A 26,427-nucleotide genomic window follows, 5' to 3' on the forward strand; every position below is an offset into this window, starting at 1 on the left:
TCGCAGTCAATCGCAGTACAAGATGGCTTCCCTCGGGTGTTGTGGTTGACGATATTTACAAGATATTTTGTACATTCTATACCGTAATTAGGTCGTTATCGACCTAACTAGTTTCTTTGTTCGAAAACGAGTGCCCTGCAAAGGCAACGGAAATAAACGCAGCGATTGGAAACCATCGCTGCTAACAAAATGCGAACATCTCAAGACTGAGGCACACTTCTGACTTCTGAGTGAGTACAAACCAATAGTTTCCGTTTTTTCGTGCACGCTTTTGCAATCGCACTCGCGGCAATCGGGATACTTAAAAAATGTAGCCTCAAAATGTCAAAAAATCGAGTTCTCAAGGGTCGGGTTTTAATTGGCAATTTTTATTTGAGTTGACGTCCCCCTTTCAGTGAAGCGTTATTTATTGTCATGGTGCACGAGGCACCTTATTGGTTAAATGGTTATTGCATCCTCGTCTCGTGTTCGTGAATTATTTACGACCGTTTCTGACTTTCCAAAAGCAAAAATAACCGATTTTTGGAGATCCCGATTGTGTCGATTTGTGAATTCTCCAGGCTTTTGCTTGAAAGGCGAATATATATATCGTGCAGGACACTTATTTTAGAACTTTCGCCGTGACTTAAGACCACTTAAATCGTTCAATTTTATCCTTTGATTTTCCTAGGCAATAATAGACGATTTTTCTTGTTCGTTATGTAACTTTCCTTGTAGAAAAAAATAGATAGCAACGAATATGAGTGGCAATGATAATAAAAGAGAGAATATGTTGCCTTGAAAAGTGGATTTTAATATTATTAAACCTATATGCATTTTCAACCGGGTGAATGTAAATTGAAAACTGTTCGACTTTAACAAAACTGTTTTATATTTTGTAGTTTTTTTTTTAGATAGCTTTTATAGTTTGTTGTTTTCAAATGCCTGGCTAAAATGGCATTTTTATGTTGTTTTTTATTTGTTTATGTTTTTAAAATTACGATAACGTACGCTGACCTTTTGCAAATAAAGATTTGCGAAATGACAATTTTCCAGGTGCCAGGATAAAAAATATTTATGTTTTATGTGCCTATCGTAAATATAATAATCATAACGTTTTTTTTTTAAATATATTTTAAGAATTCATTTGCAAATGCTAATTTGTTATGTTATTTTATCAATATGTATATAACATATCATGATTAAAGTTCTTGTTATCAAATGCAGGAGTAAAGAAAAAAAATTAAATTCTCAAGTATAAATCAAAAAGTTAACAGATTTGATATTTTTATTAAGGCCGTGTCTATGTGATATTTGGATATCATATTCCAATTTTGTGTGAAAACGACGACAGATAATTTGTACGTTTTTCTAACATAAGAATTTTTCTCCTTATTTAAGTTTCGTCAGAAGCAAACTTTCAAAATCTGGGACATGAATGTTTTATTGACCTAAATATACACTATTGCCTCAATTGATTACTTTTGTATTATTTTAAAAAAAGCATTTAAGAACATTTTGAAAGAGCTTTAAAGCGTTTCATAATGATAACTTACTTTTTAAAAGGTAATAGAACAACCTAGACACATTGTCGGAATGAGATTATAAAGTTTGCCTTTTGTCAATATAAAAAGCTTACAAGTAATCAATCTTTAAATATGTATTTAAAAATTAAAATGCGCCTCAATTTATAAAGTTTCCAAATCCTATAAAATAGGGCTTTTATGTCAAAATATTTTGACAAGGTCAGTTTATCTTATCGTAACTTGTATTAACATTCAGAAGAAGTTAGAATTATGTTGTATCTTCTCAGTTTTTTGTAGGATCATATATACTTCATTCTATTTTTGGCTGGAAGCGTTTAAAATTACTTTTAAACGATAAGGTTTTTTAAATTTTAATTCTCATTATTTATTTGATCACTATTAAGGTGCCATACATTTGATTATTATTAGGATTTTGGATTGTGCATCATCACAGTAACCAGCTGATGATTGATTAATTCTTAAAAACTTAAATGCCTCTGTAAAAAGTTCTTTTTTTTTTCGTTAAAAACAAACACTTGAAACTTTATTCCGTTTGTTGATAAAAATTAAGTCAAACAGAAAATGTGTTGATAAATTTACGATATGAGAAGAGTTAATTACTGTAATTATGAAATGAATGATAATATTGCTTTTTTTTAATTTACGTAATGAAAACATAGTCATATACTAACTAATATTTAGAAGTTCCCTGTAAACTTATTATTCACAAACGTTTCTTCTATTCTTAGACTTATGCTCAATAATTTAAATCTTCAGAAATCAATAAATTTTGTACTCTTTTCGATTCACATTTTTCTATTGTTACAAGTAAAAAACAAGTAATAGCGAAAACCTGTTTCTATACACAAGTAATATAATTAAAGGCTGCAAATTATAAACTAGAAAATAAAAACTTTCGTAGAATTTGAAACCAGAGTGAAACCTCATTATCCAACAATCATCAAAGTAATACAAATAATAATACTTTCAAGCCGATTAGGACAGTCATTAGTCACCGTAATATCAATTAAACATAATTAGCAGACTTATTAATTGCAGTAATTTCGCGACCGTAATATTATTAAAGCTTGACATTTTAAAACAATTCTCTTCAACCTGAAATACATATTTTTACTCTGAGAATGGAACTCCTTATTCAAAATATAATAATGATGAAACATGCAAAAAATTGCATGGAAACTTGTCTGCATCTGTAATCTTCTGAAATTATCGGATTTTGCTTCATCGTTATATTTAACAGGCTCGAGGTGTCTAGCTTTTAAAATTGAAAATGGCTTAAAAAAAGTTGTACTTCCTGGGCTTTTTTTTTTGTTGTGTAATCAATATTTTGATAAAGAAACCAAATGAGATGCAAAAATTCTAAGTTATCACAATGAAGAGAACATTAGGTTTATTAAAGTTAAATAAAAATCAATGAAACATATAATTTGAGAAAAGTGCAGGTTAATAATTCAATAGATTCTGCTAGACACCTTGAATTGCTAGTTTCTGTTAATAACCATGATAACGAATTCATTGATTATCAGTAATACGATAGGGGCATGTAAACAAAATTTAATTGAATCTCGAAGACAATGATCATAAAAACTGACAGACTTACATGTACGGTTCAGGGGGTGGATGATAGAAATTTACCTAAAAGGCAAGAGAAGCCAGTCGAAACACTGGAGAAAGACGGCGGAGCTTTGGAGGAGGGGGAGATGTCCGCCGGCACCCAGGGAGAGATTCGGGTTGGTCCATCGCACCAGGTTTGCCATATTCCTTGAAAAAACTCTTGCCACTTAGCTATATCGCAGCACGACGTACCTAACTCAAGGCTTGTTTTTTGTATTTATTTTTCTAAATTTCATACAAAAACGAATCAGGTCTAGGTCTAGAATGCAAGATTTAAATACTCCTACTATTACTCGATAGGCAGGAATATTTCTAACGGTAGATCTCTCTTACCGACATTTGCCGACATCAAAACTCTTCTCCAAGGTTCGCGTCCGTTCTAAAAAGGTTTGTTTCCTCACTAAAATTGTGTAAGTCCTTGCTAAAAGAGTTCATGCCTGCGCTGATTTTTGTTACAATTTTGTTAAGTCCATTGTTACTGTTTTGCTGCTTTAAAATAACAAAAATTATTTGTGCAATGGTGAGTAAACAATTTCTAAAATTCAGAACAGACACGTACCCTTGGCGTCGGTAAATGTTGGTAACAGATATCTACGATTAGAAACTTTACTATTATTAAAGCCTTCCCATCTCTGGAATTCTCGATACAAATAATCACTTATAATTATTTTTATTTAAAATAAAATTTGATTTCTTTATTTTCAAAATATTGTTTTCGACAATCTTTGAGGGTTCCGTAGATGGGAAGTAACATTTTATTTTAAAATAAAATCAAATAGATTTTTGATGAAAGGGTGGCCATTGGATTGAAAAACCGAAAAACATCGAGAAATTACCATTTTTTATTTATTTTTTAACTTTGAATTCAGTTTGGAATACTTTCAAATTAAAATGATAAAAATTGGCAAATGACAAGTTCTTTTTTCTGAGATTTTAGTGGCCACCATGAATCAGTTTCGAGTAGCGATCATTTGCAAACAATAATGATTTGAATTTAGTGTTAAAATTGTTCACTTTTTAAAAACAAAAAAAATGTTTCATTGTTTGAAAAATTTATCCCATTATTCATTGCAATGGTTTAAACGCGAAATTTAATTTATCTAATTATAAATTAGTTGGTCAGATACATTTTCAAATTTATTTTATGTTTTTAATTTGTTATAAAGAAACTTCTCTATTTTTTCTCCAATTTTACACTTTCATAAGCAAAGAAAAGAAATATTGTAGAGTAATCTTACCATTCGATTTCACTTAAATAAAAACCCTTTTTATTAGAAAATCCCTTGTTTTGAGTTGCAGAATTACAAAATATGTTTGTTAATGTATAAAGCATCGTATTCACAGAAATCTGTTTTTATTATTTAAACGAATTTTGATTTAATAAATGTGAGAAGCACAAGCAAGTTAACTCTAATTTTTGCCAGTGATTTAAAAATATTTCATAAAGATCTGACAGTAGAGTTTGTGAATACGATCAAAGTCTAGTACATGGTGGTTTTCAGTCACGGTGAAATAATCGACATGTGGTATAGAGGGAAATAAAAACTATTATATTTTACTTTAAGGATGGTATTTAATGTAAATATATTAGAAATTTAAAATATTGTGCATCAAAATTAGCTTTCTTGAAATTTCAACCTTTTACAAGATACCGATTGTTCTCCAATGGCAAATGTCATTTTGAATGGACAATTGAATTTGAAGTTGCTTGCATATATTGCATATTCATATGGAATTTAACAAAATATCGTTTGTTATAATGGTTGCCGTTCTGATGACATCAGTTTTTCGGTGAAATTGGTTTGAGCCACATAAACTTGAAATATTCCTAATTTTTGTTTCTATTTTCAGATATACATACAAACTAATTATTTAAAATTCCTTACAAAACAACTTCAGGCTTTCTTTTTTTTCGGGAAATTGGCAAAACTTTTTAATGTTAAATTTAATACTTTTACTTCAATGTGTCCATTCAAACTCGATGACAACCATATTAATTTTTCTCTGCAGAATTACGAAATTAGTTCTTTTTTAATTGTCAGATAAGACAGAGAAAGATTGTAGAAAGTACGACAGTAGAGGGCGTGTAATTAGAATATTAAAGAAACGTATAATGTTTGGATCCTTTATTAAACAAGCCGGAGTGTAGGTGCGTACTAACTAACTTGCTTTCGCAATGGTGCTAACCGCACAAAATCCCGAATTTTGGATACAGGAATTGGTTTCTTGTCAGGCCCGATTGCCTGAGTATCGGCCGGGTATTCCTCCTGGCGACCTGCTTCCTGATCCAGAGTTTTCAAAGGAACGAGAAGAGCTAAGATGGATCCCTGCAATGTCATTGGATATAGATCTTATCATGTACCTGAGGGCGGCTCGTTCAATAGCCGCATTCGCTGGTATGTGTGATGGAGGATCCCCTGATGATGGTTGTGTGGCAGCTTCGCGAGACGATACAACCATCAGTGCCTTGGATATTCTCCACGATTCTGGCTATGATTCAGGAAGAGCGTTACAAGCCCTTGTTAAATGTCCCGCACCCAAAGGAATCGACAAAAAATGGTCTGAAGAAGAAACGGTATGTTAAATTCCTTCAAGTCCCGTTTAATTGCAAAAATCTGCAGTTTTCGTTAATCTCCATCTCTTTACAGAAACGATTTGTCAAAGGCCTTCGACAATTTGGAAAAAACTTTTCTCGTATTAAGAAAGATCTCTTGCCGCACAAAGATACGGTAATATTTATTGATTTTATAGTTTACGCCACACCACTCCAAATTGTATGATCCAAACAGAAATTAGAGATTGATCCATCTAAGTTAGAATATAATTGTATGTGCAGAATTTTTTCAGACCAAAGAAAATACAGATTTGGCGGGGAATTATAACAAGTTTTTTCTTTGAATTACAGCCCGAACTCGTCGAGTTCTATTATCTGTGGAAGAAGACACCTGGTGCCAACAATAATCGACCGCATCGAAGACGAAGAAACCAGGGGTCGCTGCGTCGAATTCGAAACACGCGGAACTCTAGAGCCGGTACTCCAAAGGAGGAGGTTCCTACCCCACCGAAAGACGTGCCTCCAAGTACGACGAACGTCAAGGAGACAGCTTCCGAGCCGGAGAGTGCTCCCGCCGGCACTCCGGCCAACAATGGCAATCCCGGTGGCGAAGTTAGTTCAGTGACTGAGGATGACAATTCGGAAGAGGACAGTGATTCCCGGGACACAAACACGAATGGTGTAACTCAATCCTGTCGACACTGTTCATCCACTAGTTCAAAAGATTACCAAGTAACTGGTAAGGATAGGCTGCTCCTCTGTGCAGAATGCAGAGCACATTTGAAAAAGACAGGAGAATTACCTCCTGCACCTCCCTACATGTTCCGCCCAGTGCCAGCTGAATCGCCAGATAGTCCGGGTAGAATGCGAACGAGAAATAAGGCGAAGGAAATCCCAAGACCAGCTAGACCCAGAAGAACTGGTGGCACTGATACCCCCGAGCAAGAGAAGCCAACTCTGCAGCAACCGCCGTCTGCTGAGAAGCCGAAGAAGAAGACCTCCAAACCGGAAACTCCCAAGAAGGGTCAGAAGCGACAAGCGAACGATGAAGTAGAAGAGGAGAAGGATCCTCAGAAGCGGAAGCGCGGAGAGAGACCTGAAAGTCCCGCGGAATCGCTCACCACTGATAGCAATTCTCTTATGGATGAGCCCGAGAGAGAAGCAGAAGGAGATGCTACTGAACAGCCTCCTGTCCCAATTCCCACCCCAGTCGAGGAACCAGTGAGTCCTGCCACAACTACCACCACGCCGGAGGAAACCTGCGAAATAACGCCTTCTTCCACGCCTGTCCCGGCACCAATTCAGAGCTTGCCTATATCAGTTCCTGTTATTCATACCATTGAGAAAAAGCCCCTGGTTGAGGAACTACCGGAGATGAAGGAGCAAATAGAAGAAGTGCCATTGCAGATGACTCAACCCATAAAAATTGAACCTCTTATGAAACTAGAACCTCTTCCGAAAGTAGAACCTGCTGTCACGCCGCCTAGTGAGGAGCCCAAGGAACCAGAACAAGTCATCCTCACTGCACCTCAGCCTCTGAATATCGCCGAGATTAGTCAGAACCTTCCACGCAATCTTTCCCAACCAATCGGTCCTCCCATTTGTCAGTCTTCCGTCCCCCAGAATCTACAGAACTCCCAAATCCCACCTCCATCCCAACCCCTGCCCCTGAATATGCAATACACGAGCAACTTGCCAATCAGTCAAAATGTGCCTCAGAACTTATCGCAGAGTATTCAAATTCCATCGAGTTTATCCCAGAACATGACAACCGCACAAAGTATGGGAGCTGCACAAAACCTGTCGATGCACAGCGAAAGTATAGCCAATGCACAAAGTATAAGTCAGATCCCCGGGCCACCTCTCAATCTAAACATACCCCAGAATATGACCAGCGCCATGACGCAAATGCAAATGATGCCCGGTTCGCCACAGCCTTTGGGGTTGACTGTCATTCCTGAAAATAGGATAACGGATGATCGATTGTCAGCTGAAAGACTGGCTGCTGAAAGACTCGCTGCGGAGAGGATGTCAGCCGATCGGGTCACAGTTGATCGACTCACGGCAGACAGATTAACAGGAGATCGGATGCGCGATGCCAGGATTCCAGATCGGATACCCGAACGGCCTGATAACGAGCCCGAGAGACCCGACCCTCCCAATCTCTTCCAACCCATCCAACCTCCACACCTTCCTCCGGAAAAACCATCGTCTGTGTACAATCTCGCGGGCACTCCACCCATGGAACCGCAGAACCTCGTCAAACAGGAGATAATTCCTCCAGAACCGGATCCTTTGCAGAGTCTCAAGGAAGTCAAAGTGCCCGGATTCCAAACCTCCTTCCCAGGACCGAGCATAGACAACATAAAAAAAGATCCCGACAGCACAAGCAAGCCTTCCACTCCCAGCAAACACATCCACAATCCTCAGGTGCCCCAAATGCAATCCGTCGCAGCCTCTCCAACCGCAAACTTGCCACCACCTCCGACGTCTCTCTCGCAACCCGTGATGCATCCATCACAACAGCCAAGTCCCCACATGGCTCATCCCTTCCATCCCCATCATCCTCTGATGCACCACTCCCTCTTTGCCGCAATGCATCCTTACCATCCTCACGCCTATCCCGGATATCCTCCAGTCGGTGGCTATCCTTCCTTTCCTCCTTATCCCTACGGTCCAGTTCCTCACGCAATTCCACCGCCTTCGCCTCAAAGAAGCCAGGAGAATGCGAACATGATGGCTGCCCATCACTCCACAGGTTCGAGTGTTGCATCGAGAGAAGAGGAGAACCTGATCGCCCATCATCAGCACTCGAGTATGCACCAGGCGAATCTCCATCACGACAAGCTCCTAGCAATATCTTCCCACAGTTCACACACTCATTCCTCGCCTCACACATCTCACAACAGTCAACGAAAGCCTTCCCTCGTATCAGCCTCGTGTCTGATTTCCTCTTCTAGTTCGCAACACCATCACCATCGTCCGCCTCAGCAACAGCAGCACCAGCAGCAGCCTCCGCCGGAACCGAAAATGGAACAAGAGATTGTCGAGCCCGAGCCGGAAGAGGCTCCTAGTCCTAACCGAGGTCCAAGTCCGGAGCCGAGAATTGACGACTCTGAGTGTCACAGATCGCAATCGGCTATCTTCCTGCGCCACTGGTATCGAGGTGATGACAATTCGTGCACGAGAACGGATTTGATGTTCAAACCTGTACCTGATTCGAAGCTGGCGAGGAAACGGGAGGAGAGGTCGAGAAAGCAGGCCGAAAGGGAGCGAGAGGAGAGAGATAGGGCCGCTGCACAGCAGAGGAAGATGTCGACGCCGGAGAAGCAACCGGAAATTTGTAAACCTCCGAGTCGCGGTCCCATGGAGCCTGTGGTTTCTCCCTTCGACAGATACGCCGCTGCGAGGCCTGGCTCTTATGCTGATACTCCCGCGTTGAGACAACTGTCTGAGTATGCCCGACCTCATGCTGCATTTTCGCCAGCGAGGCATGTTGCGCCTCAAGATCCGATGATGCATTATATGTATGGACCGGGTGCACGAGAGAGAATAGAGCAATTGGAGCATTTAGAGAGGGAGAAGAGGGAGAGGGAATTGAGGGAGTTGAGAGAAAGAGAGTTGAATGATAGATTGAAGGAGGAATTGCTGAAGGGGCAACCGCGACAGATGCCTGGTCCTGATCCTCATTGGCTTGAGATGCACAGGAGATATGCGGCGGCCGGATTAGCGCCTGGACATTCGGCACCGCCCCAGGCGCTTCATCAGTTTGGACTGTATGGAGCACCTCCTGGACCTGGACAGCTTGAGAGGGAGAGATTGGAACGACTAGGTAATTTAATATATCTTGGGAATAGACAAGGATTTTGTGTGTATGATTTATTTTTTTAAGGATAGTGTTTAAGGAGGTGTTTAACTTAACCCTTCGTTTGGCAGTGAGCCTATTTTACTTGAAGTTTAAACTTTATTTCACTTGTTTTCGTAAATGGAAGACATTAAGAATGTATTTATCAAATATTTCCTAAAGTTAAGAGGTTTTTTTAAGGCTACATAGAACGTATGTATTGCTTTCGGAACAAGTATTTTAGGGATTTTGAAATATTTCTTTAATTTTTAGTAGAAAAACCTCCTCAATCAGTTTAAATGTCATTATTATCACACGAAATTAAGCAATTTTTAAATGAGTTCGATTTGATTTTCAGTTTAAAGAGATCAGTTTCTAATATTTTTGCGTATAAAATCATTCAGTTTACAATGCGTAATTCTATAGTACTTAAAATTTTTTATTGTTGAGTCTTAATCTCTAATCGTTAATTTTCATATAAAAATTATTTGTAACTCAATTTAGAAGGTTTTTACATATCAAAAGCAAAAACTAAAAGTTTTTAAAATATCAACCATTTTTGTGGTATTGTATTTCAAGTCTATTAATTTTAAATATTACTTAAAGATTGTAAAAATATAATTATAATATATAAGATTAAATAATCATTGACTGAATTAAGAATAAGCAATTCGAAATCTGTCAAAGTTAAATTATTTTAAAATTGAAACTTTAAAACATTGTAAATTTCGAATTGAAGCTCATCATATAGCAATTTTAAATCATTTTAAATTTAACAATATTTTACTGTCCATTTATAATAAACAATATAAAATTCGTAATTAAACGATTTAAAATTGAAGCGCTCGAAATTGTATAGTTTGATTGTGGTTTAATAATTGTGTATTGTACACATTTTTGAGTACCAATTTTTTCTTAATATTACAATTTCAGTTGTTATATTTGATAAATTTTTCAATCGAATTTTGTGAGTCATGAATCGTACTTTGCTAATGAGTAATTTTAAAATATTTAAATTTAAATATCTAATTTAATTTTAAAGGTTTGTAGTATAAAAACCGCTTTTTTCATAATTCTAATGTAAAAAATCTAATACATTCTCTGATGAGAATGTAATATTAAATTTTGAACGAATTTGACCATCGTTTAATTTGTAATTTGAAATGATGTAACCTTAAACGTTATAATTTCAATTGTTACATTTTATAAATTTTTCATTTGTAACTGAAATTTTTGATTTTTGAAAAGTTTGAATTATACTTTGATAATTACTCATTTTTAAATATTTAATTTTAAAGGTTTCCAGTATAAAAAACGTTTTTTTCACAATTCTAATTTCAAAACTATTTAGTTTTGAACGAATCTCACAATCCTTCCATTTTTAATTTAAAATTATGTAATTTTGACTGTTACAGTTTCAATGATTACATTTGATAAATTTTTCATTTGTAATTGAAATCGTTGAATTTCAAAAATTATGAATCATACTTTGCTAATTAATAATTTTGAACTATTTAAATTTAAACAATTTAAATTGAAAGGTTTTTAGTATAAAAACCACTTTTTAACAGTTCTAATGTAAAAAGTATGCAATTTTGAACGAATCTTACAATCGTTTAATTTTAATCTGAAATGATGTAACTGATCTGTTTAAATTTAAATAATTTAATTTCAAAGCTTTCAAGTATAAAAACGCTTTTTCACAATTTTAATGTAAAACTTATTCCATTTTGAACAAATCCTGCAATTGTTTAATTTTTAATTGTGTAACTTTAAACGTTATAATTTCAATTATTACGTTTTATAAATTTTTCTTTTGTGACTGAAATTGTTGAATTTTGAAAATTATGGATCATACTTTGATTATTAATAATTTTGATTTATTTAAATTCAAATCATTGAATTTTAAAGGTTTCCAGTTTAGAAAACGCTTTTTCCACCATTTTAATGACAAAAGAGTTCAGTTTTGAAGGAATCTCACAATCGTTCAATTTTTTATTTAAAATTATGTAATTTTTAACGTTTCAATTTCAATTATTACATTTGACCAATTTTTTATCTGCAATTGAAATCGTCGAGTTTTGAAAAATATGAATCATACTTTGATAATTAATGTTTTTGATCTATTTAAATTTAAACAATTCAATTTTAAAAGTTTCCAGTGAAAAGAACGATTACAATCTTATATATTCTTATCTTATAAAGTATGCCGATTCGCTTCCAATACGACTTGATATTGGGTACATGAAATTATAATTTTTATTATCTTTAAAGTTTCAACGATTGCAGTTTCAAATTTTAAGCCATGATGTATTAAAATTCAACCATTTTTTTTTAATTGACGATTTAAGTTAACGACAAATAATATACAAATAAGACGGGTTTTATTTATTAAAAAAAAAAGAAAATAAACATTTTTAAAACTCCATCAAAGTTTAATTTGAAGATATTGCTGAAATATAATAATATCCTTCCCGCAAATTATGATTTGAGAAAACTTTTTTTACAATGAAGATGCTTTCCCTACACTTCTATATAAATTGCCTTTTCAATAAAATTTACTACCTTCTTTGGTTGTCGGTAATGGGTCTGAAAATAATGTCACTACTGCCATCTCTGTATAAACCCAAATCCTATTGTACAGCAGGTAACAGCAACTCGACAAATGAAAGGGCAAAGCTAATTCTTGTAGACCCCAATAAAATTTCATAACCACTATCTTCGTTTATTGCATTTGTAATAAACTGAAATACGAGAGATGATGTTCGCGATTAAATATATTCATTTATAATTTCTTAGCAGGAAAATAAGTGGATTTTTTACACGATTTACGCGTTCATATCGCTAAAATGTGTTTTGATAAATCATCATAAACGATATAATTAATATTTGAAGGTTGTGTCAAACGTTCTATGGCGCCTTGAACATTTGGAGCCGACTGAAAATGCTGAAACTAATCAAATCATTTGAGCGGATAAAAAATTGCGGTTTTTAATCCAAACGAAGTAAAAAAAAATTACAAACATTTTAACTACGGGTAAAACAGTAAAAAATTATAACTAAGAAAAGTATTAATATGTTTTTTCTAACTTTTCCAACGATTCTAGCTGGCGCAACATTTTTTCTTTCCTTTTTAAAAAATAATTTTTCCCCAAAAAAAACTTGACTAACACTTATAATATTTTGTCCCTTGAAGGAATGTTTTTTTGGATGTCTATAACATTTTAATTTCGTACATTATTGATAAAAGGTTTCTTGCCAAATAGAGGGTTAATGCATTGGATGAATTTTGTGCGCATTTTTTTTATTTATTTCTTAATGTCTTATTAGGGAAAGTGGTTAACAGAAATGATGCTTTCTTTTAATATTAGCTCCTGTTTCCCTATATCGATTTTCTATTTTAATGAAACAACAGTCGCTGATTTTTAGAGATTTGTTAAATCTTATATTTGTAACAGAAAAGAGTTTTGAATATTTCTTTTCCAATATTAAATTCAAGTAGAAAATTTGTGTAGTATGGTGGTGGTTCAAAATTTAAAACAATTATTTTCTGGACCATTTCAGTATATATAGAATACCTATTTAAAATTGAATTCCTTCCTTTGTTAAATCAGACCCTGATTATTTATTGTTTTGCGTAACTTTCTTTCTTAATATGATGTTTTTTTTGCAAAATGTAATGATTGTTGTGGAGTGTGAATGTTACACGAGTCTATTATTTTTAACATCTCCTTAATTTTCTACACATTTTTGTTGTCTCTGTGGAACCGTAACTTGTTAGAATTGGTGTGAATGAATGCAGATATTTTATTGCAGTTAATATTAACGTCCTGTTTAATTTTTCAAAAGATACGTTTCAGTCACAAATTACATTAAAAAAGTCGTTTACTGCATGTAATGCTTACTCAATATTTTCACAGCCAGATAAAAATCTTCACACGATATCAATCAAACTACTGGGTAGCGTGAATAAAAATTAGTGTTTGGCCGTTTTTGTATGTCATGTCAAAGTTCAACTCTACATTTTTTGTTCTTATTTTTTTTTTAATTAGTGCACAGTTGTATTTCTGATATTGTATAAGTTCTGATCCTGAGAGCTAATTGATTGTGCTTTTTTTAAATTAATTAGAATGCGTGACTGCCTCTACCGATTAGCAAAAACTGCAATTAATTATTATTTGTGGATAATTATTTATTATATTATTTAATAACCATCCACAAATAATCTTTTATCGCATGCCGAAAAACTAAAATGAAGAAAAATCTATACTAAAGAAAATTCAGCGAATGTAATTGAAAATAGATCTGCAAATTTTCTTGTAGAATTTCTCCCATAGTTTTTAGAAAGTCCTTACTTTTCTAGAGAGTCTAGAATAGAGTCTATTCTGTTAGAAAACGTCCAGAGATCGAGCAGAACGATCTCTTTGGTTATGGTAAACAGTGTAAAAACAATGGAGCATGATTGGCAAGTTTCTCACTGTCTAGGACGATTAAAACACAAAGTTATATAGTTGGTATATTAGCATAAATAAATGTTCTTCCTTTTGTTGCAATTAGATCAATGCTTTGATGTATTAATCTTATTGTCACTGCAGGAAGCATGTTGTGGCTGGCTTCACATTAAATAGTTAACAATTCTTTTATCAATTTAAAAGAATACAAAAACGGGCAATCCTTTTTAGGATCCTTAATTCTGTTTTGAAAATCGTTATTATGATTGAGATTGTGAGTAACCATGAATCTTCAGGAAATCTGATCTTAAGTGTCATACAAAAATGTACCAGACAATCTGCGTTTCTTCAGTTGCATCTAAATAATAAAACAAAACAAAAACGCTAAAAAAATAAAGATTAACATCAGCACCATTAAAATTACGGACAATTCTTCGTAATCGTCGATACTTTGACAATTTGAAAGTATTTTAAGTTCATAAGAAATATTAATGGTGCGAAATGAAAGTTTGAATGAAAAATTGGCGCAGTTAAGAGAGGCACTTTCAGCTGAGAAAGCTTCAACTGACAGTTTAGATTTGTTAAAGATGATACTAAGCTTGAAGACGCTTTCATTTTTATTCACTCTGCCCACTTTTGATTGAATACCTCTATTCGAAAGCAGAAATAGGGAAGTGTAAGATGATTAAATCGTAAAGGTTTCAAGATTTTTTTATGTCAGATTTATTCTGAAGGTGTCGACTCTAACATTTGGATGACTTTCAATTTGGAATGTTTTCAAACTTGAAGAAGATGAAATCTCTTAGCTTTGAAGTTGACAGAATTTAAAGATTTTTTACTTAAACTTCTTGCAGAGCCGACACTTAGTGAATGAAAAGATAGACCACAGAGATATGAAATTAGAAATGTGTTGAATAAATTCGAGTCCAGTAACAGAAAATATGTGGGGGGTAATGTTTGATATTTAGGTGTAATTTTCTTAGATGAGCCTATATTGAAATTTATATTGACACATCTTTGAAATTCATAAAGAATATAAATTTAATACTCAAATGCCATGTATGCAGATGAATAAGTCGTGGCAGGTTATGGGCCCAGCGCTATTGCACTTCGAGAAGGTGAAATTTTAATAATTCCAGTAGTGGAAGAGTGCTGGGCCGATAACCTGTCGTGCTTGTGTGATCACTGACAATGATCAGATTGCGTTTTAATAATAAAAATGATATGTCAATATAAGTTCCAAGAGCCTATTTTGATAAAGGCGCTGTCAGGTTTAGGGATACCAACTGCAGCCGGTGGGGGGCCAGCAGGGGGAGGTGCTGGTCATCCATGCCAGCGGGACGAGTGGCTGGCTCTGTCTGCTGACCCAATGGTCCGGTTGCAGATGGCTGGTATGTCGGCTGAGTGCACTACTCACTTTCATGCGCATACCCACTTGCACCTACATCAGGGACAGCAGCAAGCTCAGCAACAGCATGAAGCAGCTGTCGCTGCAGCTGGATTCCCTCTGGCTGGTAGGTGCTAGGATCAGGGTGTCAATTTTTCTACCAAGTTTTCGTTTCAAATATCCCTCACTTTAGGTCAGGCACCTCACAAGATGAGATTCGTACTTTATTTGGAGGTTATATTGCCAAAATCAGTCAATATAACCTCCAAAGAGACTAGGAATCTTCGGCGCAGGCGCGTGTGACAACTGCGTCTGCGCAGATTCGTTCCGAGTTTCTTCGACAATATTCTTTTGATTTTTGAGCAAAAATGTATATATGCAGGTGAAATTATAGGAGATGCAATTATCTGTAAAAGAATTTGTTTAGATAATTTTTTTAAAAGACTTGTGGTTTCATAGTAATAGTGACCTGAGTTAAAAAGATGCAGTAAATGCAACCGTTTTCAGTTAATGAAAAATAACAGCAAGAATAATTTCAGAATTTTAAATTAAAGCGTATGGAATTGATGAAATTCAGATTAAAGAATTTTAAATGTCAGGCTTAAGTGATTCAAAATTAAACTTTTTAAGCCTTCTGAATTTAAAAGTTTAAAATTAAGTCATTTTTCATTTAAAACCATCTGAAATTGAAAAATATCACATTTTTGAAGTTGGACGGTTTTAAATTGGAAATGTTCAAACTTTGATTATTAAGAGTTAAAATATAATTATTGCAAGTGTAGAGTACTATAAATGTTGAAAATTTCATTTAGTTTTGAAATTTAAAGTATTTAAAATTAAAAGTGTTGAAAATTTGGATATTTTAAGTATCATTAAAAAATAATTGTTAAAAAATTTAATTATTTGAATTTGAAAACCGTTGAAATTTATGATTCTCAAATTCTAAACGCATGCAATTAAATAATTAAACATTTCCAAGTCTAAAAATTGAAATCATACACGTTTAAAAATTGTGAACCTAGATTTGAAAATTCGTAATTTAATGAACTTCTAGCCTTAAATATTGAATAATTTTGTAAATGTTACATTTTGAAATTTTCATGTTAACTAGTCATAAATTTTAAATTATAAGCATTCGCAGTCGAATAATTTTCAATCTTGAAGAGTTGAAGATTTACCAATTTTAATTTTAATTGATAATTTTGTTGGTAAGTTCTGAAAAAAAAATATCGATAGAACTATTTTATCCAGAATTTTATTTACTCCATTTTCGAAGACAACTACGTTTGATAAAAAATGGAAAGAAAACGAGGTATTACGGAAACCATCTATGTATTTTTTTTCATTCGAAATATTCTGGTGCCTGGCCTATTTTGATGGACACTGCTTATTTTAACATGCTAGTTTTGTCCTTTTGACGTGTTCTGCATTACTCGCTTATCGGTGAAGGCATTGCTTCTAATAGATTATAATTGTATAATCTTTAGCTTCTTTAAAATGGTGATGCTTTTGAATACTTGTTTTTTATTTCTCTGATAAATATGTAAAAATAAAACCCGGAGAATGATATAATATTCCGCCGGGATAAGGCAAAAAGTTTAAGATAATGAAAAAGAAGACATTGACCTGCTTTAAATTTGAAAGTTTACATATCTTTTTCTCAAAACTTCAAAATTAAAGCATAAGAAGGTTCAGAAATTTCAAAGGTTTGAAATAAGATTTATTTAAATTCTGAAGCTTTTGAATTAATTGAGAAAGATGAACCATAAAATGCATTTTTGCAGAAGAGAATCTTGCAGACTCTTCTTCTTGCACTATAAACAGAAATTTAAGTACAACAATTCTCTTTCAATGTCTTTTCATTTGAAGGTCCTTTTCCGAAGAGGAAATGAAATCGACCTGGACAGTAATGATAATGTGTGACTGAACGTAGTTTAGTGAAATAAAATAATTACTTTGTCGTATTGTTTTTGTTTTACACATGAAGTTTTCATGCGTAAATGAAAACTTGATGTGTATTTGAATTATTTGTTAATAGAATATAATTATATGTCATTTGTGTGTTCCTGTAAACTGTGTTTCATGCAGCGGCAGCGGGAGCAAATTATCCACGTCCAGGCATGATGCCCAGAGATCCAACGATGGGCATGCATCCTGCAGAACTCCTCGGAAGACCTTACGCGGACATGGCGGCGGCCCACCATGAACAACTCCAGCGCCATTTGATGGTCGAAAGAGATAGACTTCCTCCCCATGCTTCGTTCGTTGCTCACCACGAAGAGTACCTAAGGTTTGTTAATTGAAATTTTATTGCTCCTAAAATATGCGATGACAATAGAAATCAATTTTATTTCATGGTTCTCAAAATACGATACTTCCAATTTTATCTGTTTCGATGGAAATCCAACGACTACTGCGCGGAAAGCCAAGCTGTCGTGAGAGTAGAATTCTTAAATGCCCAAGAATTTATGTTGAGCAAACGCTCTCGAGAATGTGCTCAGCTTTTAAACTCGAATAGAGCATTTAAAGAGAATTTAAAGCATTTATTATGGTTTAAACAAATATATGTCATAATTAATACATATATTTTTACAGAAACATTCTAGAATTAAGTAAACATATACTTTTTTTAAATTACAGGATTGCTACATGTTAGATAATTCCAGAATTTTTGATAAACTAAAGTTGAAATTAATTTGATTATTGTGGTTAAAAATCGCAACTATTTGTTCGATAATTAGTGTTTTTTGATCGAGTATTCAAACCATTTTGTAAAAAATGCATCGGTTTTTTAAGTTGAATTCAACTTTTTTTGGTATAAAATTAAAATCCTTTTTGAGGTTCAAATATATCACTTTTTTTGTTGAGAATTCATTTTCTTTGGTAGAAGATTCAACTATTTAGTTGGAAGTTGAACTTCTTTGTTAAAAATTCATTAATTTGGTTGACGATTCATCATTTTAATTGAAAAACCTTTCTCTTCATCAAAATTTAATTATTTTGTTGAAAATTGTATTTTCTAGATGAAATTTAATTGTTTTAACTGAAAGTTTAACTTGTGCATGTTTGGTCCAAAAATCTTCTTAACTTGAAAATTTAAATATTTGGTTTAAAATTCCTGTATTTTATTAGAAATTCATTTAAAAATTAAAATATTTAGTTGAAAATGAGATTTTTCTTATTTAGAATTAATTTTTTCAACTGGAAATGTAACTGTTTCACTTTTTGATGGAAATTTATGTTTTTAGTTCAAAATCTATTAATTTGTCTGAAAATTTAACTGTTTTCGGTGGAAATTTAATTAGTTGTTGAAAATCCGTCTTTTCTGTAAAAGAGTACATACGTACTCCCATTAGTTGAAATTTCATTTTTTTTTATTTGATATTCGTTTGTTTTTTTTTTGCTGAAAATTTTTTTACTAACTGAAATTTATCCTACTTTATTTTTCGTATAAAATTTATCTTTTTAGTCAAAAAATGATTGTCTGAAAACTCTTTTTTTTTTAATTTACTTTACTTATAGCAAATTGCAATATTATATTTTTGGTGTGTAAAATTATTTTTTTTTATTTAAAATTGAATTATTTGGTTGAGAATTCATCATTTAAATTTAGCACCCTTTGAAATTTTAAGAGATACATTTTCCCGTGAAATTTAAATAATGTAATTAGCCGAACATATTCACGATTATATTCTCATGCTTGTGAGAATTTATCGTTGGATCTGTATACTGGTTTTACGAGAAGTAGGGGCTTGAATTTTAAATTGCTGATTTCTAAAACCTGGACTCGCAAATTTCTTTCATTTGGCAAGTAAATGACCTGTTTCTGGCAGTTAAAAAAAAAAGATATTTAGAAGAGATTTTTATGCCGAAAATTTGACTTTTTAGAGTTTTAAATTTTCATTCCTAGAATTTTAATTATTCCATCTCATAAAATACAGGAAATACGTTTTCGCGGTTCCATGTGATCCTCAAATTTTGTTCATTATGACAAATTAATAAATCGAAAATATTCTTGACTTAATAGCTATTTTTTAATGATACTTAAAATATCCAAATTTTCAACACTTTTAATTTTAAATACTTTAAATTTCAAAACTAAATGAAATTTTCAACATTTATAGTACTCTACACTTGCAATAATTATATTTTAACTTTTGAGAATTAATAAATCGAAAATATTCTTGACTTAATAGCTATTTTTTAATGATACTTAAAATATCCAAATTTTCAACACTTTTAATTTTAAATACTTTAAATTTCAAAACTAAATGAAATTTTCAACATTTATAGTACTTATAGTACATTTATAGTACAAATTAATAAATCGAAAATATTCTTGACTTAATAGCTATTTTTTAATGATACTTAAAATATCCAAATTTTCAACACTTTTAATTTTAAATACTTTAAATTTCAAAACTAAATGAAATTTTCAACATTTATAGTACTCTACACTTGCTTATTTTAACATGCTAGTTTTGTCAACATTTCAAAAGGTAATATGAAAATTATAAGCATTCGCAGTCGAATAATTTTCAATCTTGAAGAGTTGAAGATTTACCAATTTTAATTTTAATTGATAATTTTGTTGGTAAGTTCTGAAAAAAAAATATCGATAGAACTATTTTATCCAGAATTTTATTTACTCCATTTTCGAAGACAACCATTTAAAACCATCTGAAATTGAAAAATATCACATTTTTGAAGTTGGACGGTTTTAAATTGGAAATGTTCAAACTTTGATTATTAAGAGTTAAAATATAATTATTGCAAGTGTAGAGTACTATAAATGTTGAAAATTTATTATTTATATTTATTAATTTCATTTAAAACCATCTGAAATTGAAAAATATCACATTTTTGAAGTTGGACGGTTTTAAATTGGAAATGTTCAAACTTTGATTATTAAGAGTTAAAATATAATTATTGCAAGTGTAGAGTACTATAAATGTTGAAAATTTCATTTAGTTTTGAAATTTAAAGTATTTAAAATTATCATTAAAAATTTTAATTTCAGGATAAAAAATTACGATATCAAATGATGAAAAAAATTAATTGAAAAACCTTTCTCTTCATCAAAATTTAATTATTTTGTTGAAAATTGTATTTTCTAGATGAAATTTAATTGTTTTAACTGAAAGTTTAACTTGTGCATGTTTGGTCCAAAAATCCAAAAATTTGTTGAAAATTGTATTTTCTAGATGAAATTTAATTGTTTTAACTGAAAGTTTAACTTGTGCATGTTTGGTCCAAAAATCAAATTCATTAATTTGGTTGACGATTCATCATTTTAATTGAAAAACCTTTCTCTTCATCAAAATTTAATTATTTTGTTGAAAATTGTATTTTCTAGATGAAATTTAATTGTTTTAACTGAAAGTTTAACTTGTGCATGTTTGGTCCAAAAATCTTATAAATAAATATCAAATGATTTTTTATTTTAAAAAATAATAAGTTTAACCGAAAATTGATAAGCATTTTCAAATATTCCAAATTTTTTTTCTAACATTTCGAAAAAGAATCTAGAAGATTTTAAAGTAAAACTTTTTACTCCTGCAAGATTACAAAATTTTAGAACAAAATTATGAATGAAAGTTTCATAACTCATTAAATTTGTTAGGGGCGGAAGTTAAAAATTTATTTATTTTGCAAAAAAGGGGAATCTTTTTCGCACCAAGAGAACAAAAAATCTGATTTAAAGTTTTAGAAAATTAAACAAAAAATGGATTTCATAAGACACCCTACTATCTATATATGCAATACTTTCAGTTATTATGTAATTTTTAAATATCTTCCTAAAAAAGGGATTTTCTTGAATGTACTAATTTCTACATTTGTAGTGGTTTCATATATTTTATGCCACTAATTGTGAGTTGGAACAAGGTGATTTGTGGAAAAATCATAATTCTTACTTGAAAAGGGAATTTTTCAAAGGCATTACAATTCTTTCTTCATAATTTTAACTTTAAGACAGCGAATTTTCAAAAAAATTTATAATTCTTAGTTGAGATGGAATAAATAAAATAAATATTTTAAAAATGTCATTCAGAATTAGAACTATCCTGACTGGGAACAGGGAATTTTTGAAAATAATGTTAATTCTAAGTTTCTTCGTGGAAATTCAGTAAAGAAAAATAAATTTTAATTTAGGTCATTGAATTTCCGTGAAGAATTATAATTTTTACATTGGGACAGAGAATTTGAGTAAAGAATTATAATTTTTAGTTTGGGACAGGAAATTTCCTTAAGAATTATAATTTTCAGAAATGATAATTTTGTCTTGAAACATGTAATTTTTGGACATGGAACGGGAAATTTTGGAAAATAATTTTTATTCTGACTTATAAATAGAGAATTTGAAACTTCCTTCTTTCAAATTTTAGAAAAATGTAGTTACTATATTTCTGAATTATATTCTAAAATGTAAATCAATATTATTCTGATTTGGAGCCGGATATTTTTGGAAATAAATGTAATTGTAATCCCAGTTCAAATTCATAATTACATTTCTTTGGTATTTCTTATGGCTAAAAGGTATCTGATGTACCAACTCACAGTTAGGATAATTTTCCAAAACTCCCTGCTCGAAATCAGAAATGTTTTAAATGTTTAAAAATCCTTCGAAACCATTCAAATCAGGCGAAACTGAAAAATAACAATAAACTGTTCAAAACTTTAAGTTTTTAAATTAAAAGCGTTTGACTTTGAATAATTTTAACTTGAAAATGTACCAAATTGAATATATTTAAAACTTACACGAGGGATTGAACACTTGTCCTTTGAGTTAGATGTCAAAGATTTCAACCGATCTCAGGGGATTTGACAAGATTTCAAAAAATTTCAAATAATTGAATGAGGTTTAAAATAATTTCAAAGGATTTCATGGAATTTCAAATCATTTCGAGAGGCTTCAAATAATTTCAATTAATGAAAAAGGTCTAAAGTGATTTAAAATGATTTCAAGAATTGGAAGATATTAAATGTCTCCATGAAATTTTAAATTTAAACATTTCAAACTGAACAATTTATCATTATTAATTGTAAATATAAATTATTCAAACTTAAACAATTTTAGGAATTAAATACAAACAATCAGAAGATTAAAATGTTCAATAAAAAAACGGTTTAGCATTTTAAAAGTACAAATTAAAATATTTAGAATTAGAAACATCAATATTGATACCGTTTGTTTAGTTGTCTAAGTTTTAATTTTGTGATTGAAATGAAATTAATTTAACTTTAATGGGATTCAGTAAAAAAAAATGTTTTAGTTACACAATTATAAATTAAAAATTGTCCAGTTTTGAAGAAAGATTAAAATAGTTCTGTTTTCAACGATTAATAGTTTAAGACCCTCTCTGGAATGTTTTAAAACATATTTAATTTTACACTGTAAAAATGACTTGAGTTTATATTTCGACCGGAAGTCTTATCATTTCCTGGTAGAAAAATCTTTCCTATCACTTTAAATGTAACTTGATATTACATAAAAATTATTAATATACCAATTTATACGATAGAAAAATTCCAATTTAAAAAATTTGGAAAATTTTCTTTAAAATAAGAAGTTTTTAATGCTAAAATTTAAATATATTTAAGTCTCCTCATTTTGAATCGTTCAATCTTTATATTACTGGATTGAACTATTTACTTGAAGATTTTTTTGAAATTTATTTTTTTACTGAAAATTTAGCTATTCAATTTTTTATTGAAAATTTTGTTATAGTTGAAAATTAATGTATTTTGTTGATAATTAATCTTCGTGGTCGAAAATTGATCTTTTCCTTTAAAAATTCAAAATTTTGGTTGTTTTTTTTTCTCTGTTGGCCACACAATTTGAATTTTACTGTCTTTGGTTTCAAAGTAAAATCCTTTTTGGATGAAGATTCGCCATTTTAGTTGACAATGAATCTTCTGGATTAAAAATTCACCTATTTGGTTTAACATTACTTTTTTTGACTAAAAATGTAACTATTCAATTTTTGGTTGACACTTTATCGTTTTAGTTGAAAATTCATGTATTTTGTTGTAAATTAGTCTTTTTGTACAAAATTAATCTCCTTGGTTGAAAATTCATCTTTTTTGGTTGAAAATTCCACAATGCAGTTAAAGATTCATCATTTTACTTGAAAGTTATTTATTTTTTTTAATTCAATTATTCTAGTTGACGATTCATTATTTTAGTCAAAAATTCATCAGTTTTGTAAAAACAATTTAATTTTTCACTGAAAATCTGACTGTTCCATTTTCGGTTAAAATTTTATTTTTTTATGTTAAAAATTCGACTAATTGTTTGAAATGTTGTATTTTTTAGTTGGAAATTAATGTATTTTGTTGTAAATTAGTCTTTTTGGTAGAAAACTAATCTTTTTGATTAAAATTCATCTTTTTGTTTAAAAATAAAAATACTTCGTAGAAAGTTTAGCTCTTTCGTTAACTTGCAAATTAATCTCTGGTTGAAAATTCGGCTTTGCGGTTGAAAATATGTTACATTGGTTGGAACTGGACCTTTTTTAGTTGAGAATTCAACTTTGTTGGAAAATTCATGTATTTTGTGTGTGAATTAGTATTTTTTAGTACAAAATTAATTTCCTTGGTTGAAAATTCGTTTTTTCTGCTTGAGATTAATTGTTTTGAACTTAAAATTGAAGTGTTCCATATTATATAGTTTTCCGTTGGATATTCATGTATTTTGTTGCAAATTCATCTTTGTTGGTTGAAAATTGATTGCTTTTAGTTTAAAATTGAACTATCTGTTTTAAAATTAAATAATTTGATGAAAATTTGTTTTAGTTTTGTTGAAAATCCATATGTTTTTTTTAAATTCGGTTTTCTATTTACTGTCGATTAATTTTTTTAACTGAATATTTAACTCTTCCATTTTTAGTTAAAAATTGATTTTTTTTGAAAATTCAATTCAATTATTTTTACTTTTTTAATTAATTGTTAAATTCATTGACTTCGAGCTATTTAAGAATATCATGTATTATAAGTTGCCAACACTTTCTAAATTAAACACATTAAACAATTCTCTAGAAACGTCAGTTATTGCTAATGTGTAAAAATAGTTATATTTATAAATATGAATAGTACTATTTTGACACATTCAGATATTTTGAAGAGCTGAAAAAATATACAATACATTCGCGAAATTGTGTATATATTTCGAGTCGATTTAAAAAAAAAATCGAAATACTTGAATGGCTTTGTACTATGAAAAAGTATATCTAGAAACCTGTTGAGATACCTGGAAAAACCCTGGAATTGTTAGGGATTTTTTCCCTACGGGATTTGAGTAGGCACCCTGCAATATTGATAGAAAACAAAGAATCTAATTACGATTTCATAAATCAAATAAAACTGGATATTATTCTAAACAGAATAAAATTGATTTCAGTTGTCATCCCAAAACGATGTAAAATTAAAATCGACTTTTTCCCTTCTCAAAACTAACGATAGTTATTTTTTAGACAACAACGAGAGCGCGAGCTTAAAGTTCGCGCCTTGGAAGAAGCTGCACGTGGATCGCGTCCTTAAGCGTAACTAAACTTATATTCTAATTATCTTTGACAGTTAGGCGAGTTATAAAAGAACTCGCATGATTTGTGAGCTAGAAATTTACTGTACTAGAAAAATCGACGTGCAGATATTATTTTCTTCACGTGTCATGCGACTTTAGTTCCCTTCGATTTAAGAAACTATTTTTATGTTTTCTTAATGTTTATGTACGTACAGTGTAAGACCTGACGATTATTATCGTTATGTCCTGTAATATGTTAGTGTAAATACAACAACAGAGATCTTCGAGTGCTAGCTCATCGTAGATCTAAGTCCTTAAAGCAATGTTTTATAACAATTGTAAATTAATTTCGAGTCTATGGATATCGCAGTAACATTCGTACACTCAATCCACCCTTTTTATTTAATTTTTTATTAATTAATTTACGTGGTGTCAGTACCAAAGTGTTCACACATGAGATACCCTCTCGCAAACTTAATGTCTCACTCGAATCAATGTGAGCACACACTTTAGTTAGAGTTTTAGTATTTTTATTAGCGCGGATAGGAATTTTACATCTGTTCCAATGTTTTTTTTTCTGTTTGTATTTCCTCATCGGAAATTGAACTCCTCTGGCTCTGCTCGCTTTCCCCAAGAACCCCAAGTTTTGCGAAGGAAATTATGTGAAAGTGAACTTGATATCGATTTTATTGAATTTATTACCATCGCAATATCAGAAAGTATGAAACTTTTACCTTTTTAAAATATTCAAGACATATCGAGCTATGAAATCAGTTTGGGATTTTCAAATTGACTGGCTCAAAGGCTTTTGGACATTTTGTGCTTCCATAGCTTTTTTACTTCTTTTTTTTAATTGAAAGGGTTTTAAGTGAGACGATTAAAACTTGTATCTGTAGTCTTACAGTTTTTTAAAACACTATAAACTTTTTATTATACTACAATTATTAGAAAGTGTTGTCTAAATTGGCTTTAGGTTCTAAATATGATTTTAGATAATTTTTAGAACGATAATCAATATTTTAGAATTGAATTATGCGATTGCAAACCAAAATAAGAAAAAGGGTTTTTCTTGGAAGCGAGTTTGGTTTGATGAAGACTCGATTTTAATCAGTATAGGTTTTTTTTTAGCTTAATGACTTGTAACAAGTAAGCTAGGTTGAAGTATTTGGAAAGCAATGACATCAACGCGTTTGTATATTTTCCGTGTCGACTATTCAAGATTAATTATAAATGTGGACATCTCCTATAGAAGAATGGTGGCTGGTCGATATTGTAAACTTTAAAAGAGAGTGACCAAAGTGAAACGTTTTGAGGGAAACGTTAAATACAGAGCGCAATGTTCCATGGTCCTATTGTCCAATGTAAATCACTTTCTAGATATCTTAAAAGCATTTGCTGGAAGCTCATGCTCGACGCATTATAGATAATTCAGTTTTTTTTTTCTTCTGTGTCAAGACCACTGGAACATGTAAATTGTAAGCTATAAAATTGATCTATGTAACTTATCACAGTAAACATTTCATACAAA

General features: G+C 31.4%; 1 protein-coding gene across 5 annotated transcripts; it reads left to right on the top strand.

Moving 5' to 3' along the window:
* On the top strand, positions 1-26,427 carry LOC117179151 (arginine-glutamic acid dipeptide repeats protein). 5 transcript variants are annotated; one of them, XM_033370839.1, is made up of 7 exons: positions 1-230; positions 3,140-3,274; positions 5,356-5,715; positions 5,789-5,869; positions 6,046-9,526; positions 17,453-17,666; positions 24,850-26,427. In XM_033370839.1, exons 2-7 carry the CDS (start codon positions 3,227-3,229, stop codon positions 24,914-24,916), a joined length of 4,251 nt encoding a protein of 1,416 aa, XP_033226730.1. In that variant the 5' UTR covers positions 1-230; positions 3,140-3,226; the 3' UTR covers positions 24,917-26,427. The 5 variants fall into 5 exon arrangements, with proteins under 5 accessions (XP_033226730.1, XP_033226731.1, XP_033226732.1 ...); XM_033370840.1 differs by having other exon boundaries at positions 17,465-17,666; XM_033370841.1 differs by having other exon boundaries at positions 5,374-5,715.

The sequence above is a fragment of the Belonocnema kinseyi genome, chromosome 8 (assembly GCF_010883055.1).
Source record: "Belonocnema kinseyi isolate 2016_QV_RU_SX_M_011 chromosome 8, B_treatae_v1, whole genome shotgun sequence".
NCBI lineage: Eukaryota > Metazoa > Arthropoda > Insecta > Hymenoptera > Cynipidae > Belonocnema > Belonocnema kinseyi.